Here is a 12,220-nt window from a genome sequence, read left to right as displayed (position 1 = left end):
ATTAATAATAACAACTCTTGTTTGCACCATCTTTTTCTTTCATAAGGAGTCAACAAGCCATCATATTTGGGATTAAACTCCAATCCACTAGTGGGATGCAAAAATATCCAACATACCAAGATCTTTTAATCCCTCACTCTTCACTTTATTCTTCAGACTTATTGGTTGCCGCCACAGGAGAAGCTGAAACTTTGAAAGTATTTCAAGTTAATTGTTGATAAGGGTTCTCAGACCTATGTGAGACCCATTATTCCTTTAGAGAGCCATGAATAGGACAAATGGGGTGTACTGGAGAATAACTGGCAGTGAGTGTAATTCTCCTTCTGGGAGTTTATTGGTAGCCTATTGGCCTTGTCTACATACTCCTTCCTTAGATCCTGTGTTAGTGTATACTTCACTGGAGGGGGTCTTCTAACGAAAGCAGGTCTTCTGCAGCTTGATAAGCACAGTATAGTGAGTGCTGGCAGGTAATTAGGTTACATACTCGCACAGCCCACACACTATTAGCAGGTACATTTTTTATGTATATCCTAGCCAGTGGGGACATTAAACCTAATCAGATTTTATTAATTTACATTGTTTGAGACTACACACTGAAGCAGACGTTATTATGATCACAATTCACTAAATTGGGTAACACTTTATATGGTGTCAAATCCAGAGTACTATCTCTTTAAATTTTGCAGTGCTGAACTTTTATTCACTGTTCAGCTTTAGTCTTTAGCAGCTTCTAGCTCTTTTAGAGAGTGTTAATTTTTCAATCTGAAACGTTTATAGTACTTTAATAAAGTTGATGAACCTAGTCCTGTGGAGGTTGACTTTTTTTATTTATTTTTTTTAAAGATATACAAACAAAAGAAAACTGTCATACATCAAAGGTATACAGTATATCTATAAAAGTAACAACAACAGGCCGCTCTCGTACCTTTAACAGAAAAAGCAAATATTTAAATGCTTAAGGGGAATTATAAAAAAGGACCCATTATGGGACTTGATAATACTTAATTGAAATGCATAACCTGAAAATAAAATAAAAAAGGAAAATAAAACCGAGAGCCACTCCATTCCAGTCCATTTCCCAAGAATTCCACGGAGCATCTCTTGCATAATCTGGATGTGGTGTGAGCCCTAAAATTTTATTTAGAGGCCACTAAGGACTTTAAACAAACTTCTCAGGAACACATAAGGGACAAATAGCTACAGTCGCCATGTAGCAGCTGATATGTAAGACTTATTTGGTAGTGGAGAAGACTTCCCCCAAAATGTATCTCAGCTCATTGTAATAGGTCAGTTTCAACTTCTTTGGCTTTTAAGAATGAAGCTTTAGTAGAACAAATTTGCAAAGCAGCTACCTTGACTTCCTTACACATTTTACTAAATTTTGTCACTTTGATGGTGTAAGGAAGACCAGGTAGCTGCTTTGGAGGCTGATTTTGGCAGGAAAGTCCTCCAGGCAGCTGTGTTTGGTCATTAGTGCTCCTTCGTTAACTTCATGTCCTGTCCTATTTATCATGGTTATGGACTCCGCAGCATGAGTATAAGATCCCACATGTGATGGCTTGTGGACTCTTACTATTTTATGATAGAAAACAAAATGTATGCTAACCTGATAAATGAATTTGTTTCATGGTGGTGAGAGTCCATGAGACCCATCCTATTAACTCTATTCGGTTGGCGGCAACTCTAGTTTCAACTTCATTTACCTACTTTTCTGTTATTCTCCTTTCTTTGCCATATGTTTGACCGAGATGTACAGGGAAGTAGGAAGGATTAAAAGCTTTTGGAATGGTGGGCATTTTTTGCTGCCTCTTAGTGGATTGGAGTTTAATCCCACATGTGATAGCTTGTGGACTCTTACCACAGTGAAAAAAATGAATATATTAGGCAAACATACATTTTATTTTTTATTGATGTCAGATCTGGACTGGGAATAAAAATTTGAAGACCAGCCCTATTTTTCGTTGAGTCCTTAGAATGCACATGCTACATTTCTTACAAGGGAATTACTGGTATACTGCTTCCCTAATACTTCCTCCAAATTTTTTCAGACTTAAATTATATAGGTTTGTAATAACAAAAGATGCCACATTGTTGTTATACATGCACCATACAAACTGAAAAAGATTATCTATAGTGTGATCTGGAGAAGACACTCAAAACAGTGTGTCACTCTGTCTCACAGTGGGACTTTAGAAGACATTAGAAACCAAAGGAGGACTACTAAATGGTACATGTTCTAGGAAATAAAATTTACATGGAAATACTATGTGTTCTTAATACATATAGCTCAAAAGGAAAAAAGAGAGGTGATACAGGTGCATCACCTGATCAGCATCTTACATTGTAGCTGGTCAGCCCTATCTGCTGCAGCCCACCGGGAAATCTACTGGTAGGCCAATCCGGCTCGGATGATGTATGTCCCAGCAATTGTGGGGGGTTCTTCTCAGCAACTAAACTGTTAATGCTCAGTGAATTTACATATGGGGAGGTTATTTAAGTGACACACATCTTTCTAAATCGTTATTATAGGGCACTGTTCTACTATTATTTGGAGAGTTGAAAAGAATTGTGCCGCTGGAGAAACCTCACTAATCTTAGTGAATTTATGTTACTGACGTAAGAGCTCTGAAAATAGTGGAATGGTTCCCTATAATAAAGATTTGTTATTATATCAGAGATATTGATCACATTTCAGAGAAGCAGCTTTATATGATACTTGCTTGTTTAATTGGTTATTGTCCTGCTGCTAATGCTGCATACCATGTTTGTTCTTGTCAAGAACAGCAACTTTAATTATCCACCTGAAGGGGACACTGAGCCCAATTTTTTTCTTTCATGATTCAGATAGGCCATGCAATTTGAAACAACTTTCTAATTTACTCCTATTATCATTTTTTTTCTTCGTTCTCTTGGTATCTTTATTTGAAAAAGCATGAATGTAAGCTTAGGAGCCAGCAACTGCCCACCTTTGGTTCAGCACCTGGGTTGCGCTTGCTGATTGGTAACTGAATGTAGCCACCAAACAGGAAGCACTATCCAGGGTGCTTAACCAAAAATGGGCAGACTCCTATGCTTACAGTCCTGCTTTTTATATAAAGATAGCAAGAGACCGAAGAAAAATTGATAATAGGAGTAAATTAGAAAGTTGCTTAAAATTAATTAGGTTAGCCCTTATCTATCTCTTCTGCTGAGGACAATTAGATACAGATATAAAACAGGCAATAAGAGAGAACGTGCAAACTAAGCTGTGTGAAATCTTGGTTTGCTGAAATAATTATCTAACAGGGTTTGCACAAACTCTTTTATTGCCTATTTTATATCTGTCTCTAATTGTCCTCAGCAGAAGTGATATATAGGGGGAAAACCTTGGTTCCAGCAAGGACCCATTACTTTATAGAAACTCAGCATTTACTACCTCCTTAGGTAATGAGTTCCACAATTTGATTGCTCTTACATAAAGAAAAACGTTTACGTTGCAGGAGATTAAATCTCCTTTCCCCCAGCCTTAAATTATGCTTTGGAATAAACAGAACTTCTGCTATCTCTGTATATGGGCCTTGAATATATTTGAATATATATAAGCAGACCCATTTTGGCTAACCTTGCTTGATAGTTTACTCCTTTATTTCCCTTATAAGTTTTGTGTCTCTTCTCAAATTGTTTAATGTTCTTTTTAAAATGAAAGTGCTTTTTTTGTGGCACTAATCAAAAATATTGGGCAACCTGTAGGTGAGTGGGCACGATGGTCTGTGGGGCACCCCATGTTCTTCCGCTAAAGCTCTACCTTAGACCCCACTCTTGATCCTACCATGTTTATTTTTCGCAACTAAGCAGTCATTTTACCCCTTGGCTGCCAGTAACATAATTATCAAAGGTGGAAGACAGCACACTCCTTTTCCTTTGAGGCACGACATTACGGACTTGCCAGGTCCTCTTTTGCAATATCAAATAGGATATTCCAGCCTCCAGATTTGTAAAACAGACCTTTATTTAGTTACATAGGGTCTAAAGAGACAGATACAACATCATGCCTAAGGGCCTTCTTTCTGCTCAATATTTGTATATTATATATTTGTATGCATTGAGACATAGGGGCCGAATTATTAAGTTCCGAATGGAGCTTGATGCCCCTGTTTCCGCGCTGGAAACAGTAGTTATGAAGCAGCGGTCTAAAGACCGCTGCTCCATAACTTGTCAGCTGCCTCTGAGGCTGCGGTCTTCAATCCGCCCGATCCTATACGATCAGGCTGATTGACACCCCCTGCTAGCGGCCGCGAATCTGCAGGGGGTGGCATTGCACAAGCAGTTCACCAGACCTGCTTGTGCAATGATAAATGCCGACAGTGTATGCTGTTGACATTTATCAATGTGCGGCAGACATGATACGCTACATCGTATCATGTCTGTCCACACTTTAGTAAATCGGCCCTATAGGTTGCCTTTTACATTTATCTAACACTCAGGCACTTTTAAAAAAAACTGTATATTTAAATGTCCTGTATTTTTGTGAAGATTTTTACTGAACAGCCTAGTAAAATCTTGGACGGTACGTTTAATACTGGACACCTGGCAACCCTAAACCTCAATATGTTTTTATTGAAAGAACAGTTTCACTGTTAGGTAATCAAGTGTGTGTATATGTTACACATTTTTTAAATTTGAGCGACATATACAGTTAGGTTAAATACATTAAAAGGACATACATTAAACACTAAATACATTTCATAAGCATAGTTAATTCACTAACTCCCTCTAGTCATGAGTGCCGTCATGTTAAAATCTAGTTTTCGCTACATTCCAGTGCTGGTTTGCACATTGTGCAGTAACTCTATTTCAGACACCTGCAGTGTAACCTTAGTTCCAAAATGGCGGCACCCACAGAGGGAGGTGAATGAAATGTATTTAGTGTTTAATTTCCCGTTAATAGTAATTTATCTCTAATGTAATTTTTGGTTTAAAAAAAATAATTATTGTAATCTATTTTTTTATTTTGAGGTGTTCTGATTAGTGTGAGGATCCTACCATTGGTCATCGACTCTTCGTAGAAAAAAATGTTTAGGCCCCACTTTCATTAGACTTATTATGATAAATATTTATTAATAATACAATTATATGAGAGAAAATATTTTATACTCTAATAAAGAGACATGAAGCACATTTTGTTTCTCTTTAGTGATTTAGATAGAGCATGCCATTTTATATACATTTCCAATTTATTTCTATTATCTAATTGGTTTCATTCTCTTTGTATCCATTGTTGAAAAGCATACCTAGGTAGCCTCAGATGCTGCTAATTGGTGGCTGCACATATATACCTTATGTAATTGGCTTTCAGCTAGCTCACAGTCGTGCATTATTGTTCCTGAACAAAGAATACAATGAGAAAGAAGCAAATTATACAATAAAAGTAAATTGAAACTTTGTTTAAAATTGTATGTTCTGTCTGAATCATGAAAGAAAAAGTTTGGAAAATTTGATTTATTTATGGTAACAACTAAAAGCCAAATTCTTTTATTGGGTAGTTGAAATTAAATTGTGCTGTCTCTCCGGCATCAGGTCTTAGATAAAAGTGAATTTGTTTAAGGAGCATCATTTATCATGTTCAGTTTCTGACACTTTCCTTTATTTTGCAGTTTTATTGTCGGTGATCTTGATATTGTTCTATCTTTGCTCTACATCGTCTGTCATTAACAACCCCTCGGTGCTGCAGATTTTCCAGCATGAAATTGAGAATCTCAGAAGAGATTTTCCCGATCAGACTGATGCTCTGTGGCTGAGAAGTCAGAAGATACTGCAGAAACATCTGAATAAGTCTAATCCGCTGGAACCTGTAACTCTCATCCTCACCGCGGCCAGAGATGCAGAAATAACCTTGCGTTGCTTAAGTGAACGTTTAGCGAGGGCATATTCTACCTCCCTTAACGCCAGCTACATAGTGATTGATGGGCCTAGTAAAGCTGCTTATGACAGCGCCGATGCCAAACTACAGATCGATATTGCTTTGAGCTCAGCCTTTCAGTCCACGTCTCGGGCGGCTGTTTTGCATCGAATAGAAGAGTTACCTGCTGGCTCTTTGCTCATTCTCTACAAATACTGCGACCATGAAAATGCCGCCTTTAAGAATGTGACCTTGATTCTCACCGTGTTGTTGGATAAGCCCACACTAGATCTTGGGTTATCTCTCACTGAAGTGGAGGAGCAAGTTCGAGACTTCCTGTGGGAAAAATTTGCTAACTCAAATCGTGTTGGCAACCACAATGAGATGAATGGGGACAAACTGAGCGGTGTATGGAGCCGCATTGCTCACCTGGTCTTGCCAGTATTGCCCATAGAAACCATAGAGACTAATAATTGCCTTGAGGACAAGACAAAACAAGGCACAAAGGTGACTGGATAGAAGATAAATCTTAGGCTCTTGCACTAATAAATGGTGTACCCAGGCATTGTACTTCACTACTGGTGCCTTGTGGTGCAAACCTCACCCTCAGCTGATTATTTCGCCTTATTCTTGCTCCTAGAGTTTTACATTGGTTCATTACTTTCAAAATGATTGTATGAAGGAATTAGAATGAAGATCTCATTATTGTAAAGGACACAAGGACATTGTGATTCAAATGGAGTAACTAATTATTATACATAAAGCTGGTTAAGCACTCCATAGTCAACAAATCAATGAGTTATTCGAATTAAAGAGAGACCAAACCCACATTTGTTCTTTTATGAATTAGATAGAGCATAGCATTTTAAACCACTTTCCAGTTTACTTCTATTATCAAATTTGCTTCATCATTGTGGTATCATTTGTTGAAGGAGCAGCAATACACTACTGTGAGCTAGCTGAGCATATCGGGTGAACTGATTTATTTTAAAAATAATAATGTAACCACTGTGCACAAGTATACAAATGTATCCTCTGCCAGTTCTGTATCAGAACCAATTTATTTTGCCAAATTTTTTTCTTCACTAATTACCCTTTTGCCTAGAACAAAATGTCCCAGTGCATCCTGTAAATGTATATGTGGTATGAGGATGCATTGTGGTTCACACATGTGCAGTCGATGGAAGAAATGTGGAAACCCTATCCTCTTCCCTTAAAGGGACATAATACTCATATGCTAAATCACTTGTAACTGATGCAGTATAACTGTAAAAAGCTGACAGAAAAATATCACCTGAGCATCTCTATGTAAAAAAGGAAGATATTTTACCTCACAATTTCCTCAGCTCAGCAGAGTAAGTTCTGTGTAAAAAGTTATACTCAGCTGCAGGTAAAAAAAATGAAAAATTAAGAAATGAACAGCAGCCAATCAGCATCAGCAGTGCTGAGGTCATGAACTCTTTTACTGTGATCTCATGAGATTTCACTTAACTCTCATGAGATTTCATTGTAAACTTCCTTAAGCTGAATAAGGAAATAAGATGAGAGTGCATGTAAGCTCGCTCCTTCCTCTGTCCCGGGGCAGACATACTTTTTTGTTTAGAAGCCCTTTACAATGGGATGTGGCTACTGAGAAACTTTTGAGGTTAAATAGCTTCCTTTTTTACATAGAGATGTTAAGGTGATATTTTCTAGTCAGCTTTTTACAGCTATACTGCATCACTTTGAAGTGTTTCAACATTTGGGTATTATGGCCCTTTAAGGTGGTTTAGAAACCCTATCCTCTTCCCTTAAGGTGCTTTAGAAACCCTATCCTCTTCCCTTAAGGTGGTTTAGAAACCTTATTCTCTTCCCTTAAGGTGGTTTAGAAACCTTATCCTCTTCCCTTAAGGTGGTTTAGAATCCCTATCCTCTTCCCTTAAGGTGGTTTAGAAACCTTATCCTCTTCCCTTAAGGTGCTTTAGAAACCTTATCCTCTTCCCTTAAGGTGCTTTAGAAACCTTATCCTCTTCCCTTAAGGTGGTTTAGAAACCTTATCCTCTTCCCTTAAGGTGGTTTAGAAACCTTATCCTCTTCCCTTAAGGTGGTTTAGAAACCTTATCCTCTTCCCTTAAGGTGGTTTAGAAACCTTATCCTCTTCCCTTAAGGTGGTTTAGAAACCTTATCCTCTTCCCTATATATTTATATCTGCACTTCCATATGCTAATGTTTTTATATGACGCATTCATATCCTTACAGATTTACAGCCTATAGGTTCCAAAATGCAACCTACTACCTATAAGTCACTGTTCAAACATATATTGTAGATTTCTGTCCTAAAATAATTTCCACATCTAAACCACCTAGATTCCTCCCCCTGCTGTTGAATACAATTACTAAAAATGAATAATCTAATTTGGAAGGAAATATGGCTGAGAAGACAGTGACGGATCTAAACGCTAGTTCATGAGAAAAAGTCATTACTAATTTAAGCTTTGTCCCCCTCTGGGTGGAGTGGAACAAGCTCAATTTTCAGAGGTATTTTAGAGCAGAAATAGGGAACGTAAACTATAAATATATAAGAAAATGTTCATTCTTTAAAGGGCCATTCTAATGAAAGAATTACATTCTCTAATTCATTATAAAATGTAATTTTAGCACTTATAATGTTCCAACTCTGTGTTTAACTATGCAAATCTGTTAAACACATAGTTAAAGTAGTGCTCAGGCACTGCAGAGAACTGCTGGCTCCAAGTGTAAACTACCGGTGCTGGTTAGGGCAGCAACAGTTTCTGCCCTGAATCAGCAGTACTCTGGATCTCAAGCGGCACTTTAAAGGGACCTAAAACCCAAACATTTTCTTTCATGATTCAGATAGAGAATACAATTTAAAAAAAGTTTCCAATTTACTTCTATTATCAAATTTGCTTTGTTCTTTTGTTATTCTTTGTTGAAGGGATGTCTAGATAGGCATGCACATGTCTGGAGCGCTACATACATAACAGGAAATAGTGCTGCCATCTAGTGGAAAGAAACAAGAAAACTAAGACATTTTTATAGTAGAACTGAATTGAAAAGTTGATTCAAATTGAATGTTCTATCTAAATCATGAAAGAAAATGTGGGGTTTTATGTCCCTTTAACTATGTATTTAACCCCTTTGCAAAGGTTAAACACATAGAGCTGGAGGATCGCTAGTGTTAACATTGCATGCACTAAATTACAGCATTTAATTTTTTCATTCAAACGGCCTAAACATTTTTTTTTTGGAGCATTACATTTTGCAGTGGGCACACACGGCAAAGGTAAGGCTGTATGTTTTACACCATATGGACGAGCTGTTTATCATCAAGTAAGGAATAAAGAGACTGTTATTTTTATATCTTGCACAGAAAATGACTATTAAAACAATGCTGTACCTGACTATGTTGTTGTTGTTTTTACATAGAAATATTCTTAACAACTATTATAAAAAGTAATATAATCACATATTTATAAAAGATGCTCTCTTTCTGTGTTGAATCTATTTAATCTTATTAAAATACCTGCCATTATAAAACAATGAAACTGTAAATAAATCTATTTTATTGGTTGATGGTCCTGTCCTTGTAATGTGCACAACTAATACTGGTATTAGTTTAAAGGGACAGTAAAGTCAAAATTAAACTTTCATGATTCAGTTAGAGCATATCATATTATACAATTTTCCCTTTTACTTCTAACACATCTGCTTTGTTCTTTTGGTATCCTTTGTTGAGTAAAGCTAGGTAGGCTTGGGAGGAGCATTGCTCGAAGTTAGCTGGTGATTGGTGACTGCACATGTATGTCTCTTGTCATTGTCTCACCAGGTGTGCTTTTCAACAAAGGATACCAAAAGAATGAAGTTGATTAGCTAATTGTAGAAATTGGAAAGCTGATTAAAATTGCATTCTCTGTCTGAATCCGGAAAGTTTAATTTTGACTTTAGTGTCACTTTAAATTTAAATTGAAACAGCTTTTATTTTTTTATTTTTTCAGACAACAATGCTTACATGCTGCTATTTCATGTAGATAATAAAACATGAAGGACTTAGATGCCTAACTGCTCACATTTACTACCCTGAAGAATTCCTCCACCTGTTGCCTTTTATCCAACCGCGGTTTAAACCCCTTAATAAAAACATAGATACAGTGTTTTGTTGGAGAGGTCAGGCATTTATAAATTATCAGCCAAACTATTGCAGAATAAATATAATTTCTTATTATAAATAATAAAAGATTATCACAGATTCATAATTCAAAATGACCACACATGACGTTAGGGACCACACCCCGTCTGTAATGGTGACACGGGTGAGGTTATGGGTGAACCAGTTGCATAGGGCGATGCAACGGTTTCACCAGTAGACCACTAAGGAGCCCCCCGTATGGAGTCCTATCCTCCCCTTCCCTCTCCAAAACCAATGCAAATATAGGACAGTGCATCTGAAGAATGTTTAAAGTGACACTGAGCCCATTTTTTTTCTTTCATGATTCAGATAGAGCATGAAATTTTAAGCAATTTTCTAATTTACTCCTAATATCAATTTCTCTTCATTTTCTTGGTATCTTTTTTTGAAAAGGCAGGAATGTAAGCTTAGGAGCTGGCTCATATTTGGTTTGGCACCTGGGTAGCGCTTGCATAATGTAGCCACCAATCAGCAAGAGCTACCCAGGTGCTGAACCAAAAATGAGCCGGCTCTTAAAGGGACATTATACACTCATTTTTTCTTTGCATAAATGTTTTGTAGATGATCTATTTATATAGCCCATAAAGGTTTTTTTTTTTTTTTTTTTTTTAAATGTATAGTTTTGCTTATTTTTGAATACCATTGCTCTGATTTTCAGACTCTTAACCAAGCCCCAAAGTTTTATGTGAATACCGTCAGCTACCTTCTCCAGCTTGCTCCTGTTTGTGTAAAGGGTATTTTCATATGCAAAAGAAGAGGGAGGGTCTTATTTCCCACTTGCAGTGGGCTTTCCAGCTACCTTTTCAACTGAGCTAAACTGAGAGCTTCTAAGTAAGTTTTTAAACCGTTTTATACTGGATTTTTATATCAGTATCTGTGCATCTTATTCTTTATAGTAATGTCTATTACATGCAGTTATATGGAAATGAGTGTATACTGTCCCTTTAAGCTTACATTTCTGCTTTTTCAAATAATGATACTATGAGAACGAAGAAAAATTGATAATAGGAGTAAATTAGAAAGTTTCTTAAAATTGCTGCTCTATCTGAATCATGAAAGAAAACAATTGGGTTCAGTGTCCCTTTAAATACTGTAGTTATTTACAGATAAAAATAAACAAATGATTAAACAAACAAATAGCTAAATGTCCAGTCCTGCTGTATGTCAGGTACCTATCAATGTTAGTGCCGGCACTACGGTTCCTATAACATTCACAATCTGTCCAAGAAATAAACAGAAAGATCCCTATTGGGCAATGTCCAGAATCCCTCCAATAAGAGAGACAGAGATAGTTCAATTCAGTGGATCCCTCAATGGGATAAGCAACATCCAATGTTAAAACTTGTATAAAATAAAAAATAAAAAAAATAGTGCAATATGTAATGTACAAACAGTAACCCAACATTGATTATAAAGTATGTGGTTATGTTATTGTCTCTGGGTGTGAACTATTACAACAGTTTGTTTGCCAGAGGCCCTGGTGTTGGATTACTCATCCGTAGTGTAATTGTTTTGTATCGCTGTGAAATAAAGAAACCTTATACATTTATATATTTGTGGGCTCTTTATTAGTTACAAAACTGTGTTGACCTATAAATATTTGTTGGCTTTCTAATAAGGTAATTTAGTACTTGTATATGTATATACTGTAGTATTTTGTAAGTGCCTTACAGTTTCTTGTCTATATTGTTTTATAACATTTTTGGAACAATAAAGTATTTTATTATCTATAAAAAATGATTACAGAATTGTGAATACATATTTTAAAGATTAAAAATATTTTACGTCTGAATTGCTTAGTCATTTGTTCTTTAAAACAAGATATAGTGATCGCTTTCTTTTGATTGCATTGTGTAAGCTGTTTTCTGGCTATTTTGCTTACCATTTTACTCTTTTTCAAGTTTTCTGCTGGCAATATTGTTAAAAATGTAACCTGTGTGTATGTGTGTGTGTGTGTGTAAATATAAATATATATATTAGTATCATAATTATCAGGAGACCTATGGCTTTGAAAATATATATATAATGAATTTATTAGGTTATAGAGAATGTTTAATTATCCATTACTCTGTGGCAAGTCACATCAATGGGGTACACATGAATAATAGGGCAAATTTGAAATGTTACCTGTTTCTAAACAAATCTTTAAATTGTAA

The 12,220-nt window shown here is 36.2% G+C and overlaps 1 protein-coding gene across 1 annotated transcript in view; it reads left to right on the top strand.

Moving 5' to 3' along the window:
* Positions 1-11,613, top strand: part of LOC128641323 (torsin-1A-interacting protein 2) — a 36,983-nt gene extending 25,370 nt beyond the window's left edge. The window contains exon 3 of the mRNA XM_053693932.1: positions 5,634-11,613. Coding sequence (XP_053549907.1) covers positions 5,634-6,397 — 764 coding nt within the window. The 3' untranslated portion in view covers positions 6,398-11,613. The remainder of the gene's footprint in view (positions 1-5,633) is intronic.
* Positions 11,614-12,220: the final 607 nt, after the last annotated feature.

This window comes from Bombina bombina, chromosome 10 (genome assembly GCF_027579735.1).
Source record: "Bombina bombina isolate aBomBom1 chromosome 10, aBomBom1.pri, whole genome shotgun sequence".
NCBI lineage: Eukaryota > Metazoa > Chordata > Amphibia > Anura > Bombinatoridae > Bombina > Bombina bombina.
The sequence above is the reverse complement of the archived record's forward strand: the minus strand, read 5'-3'. Positions and strand labels throughout refer to the sequence as shown.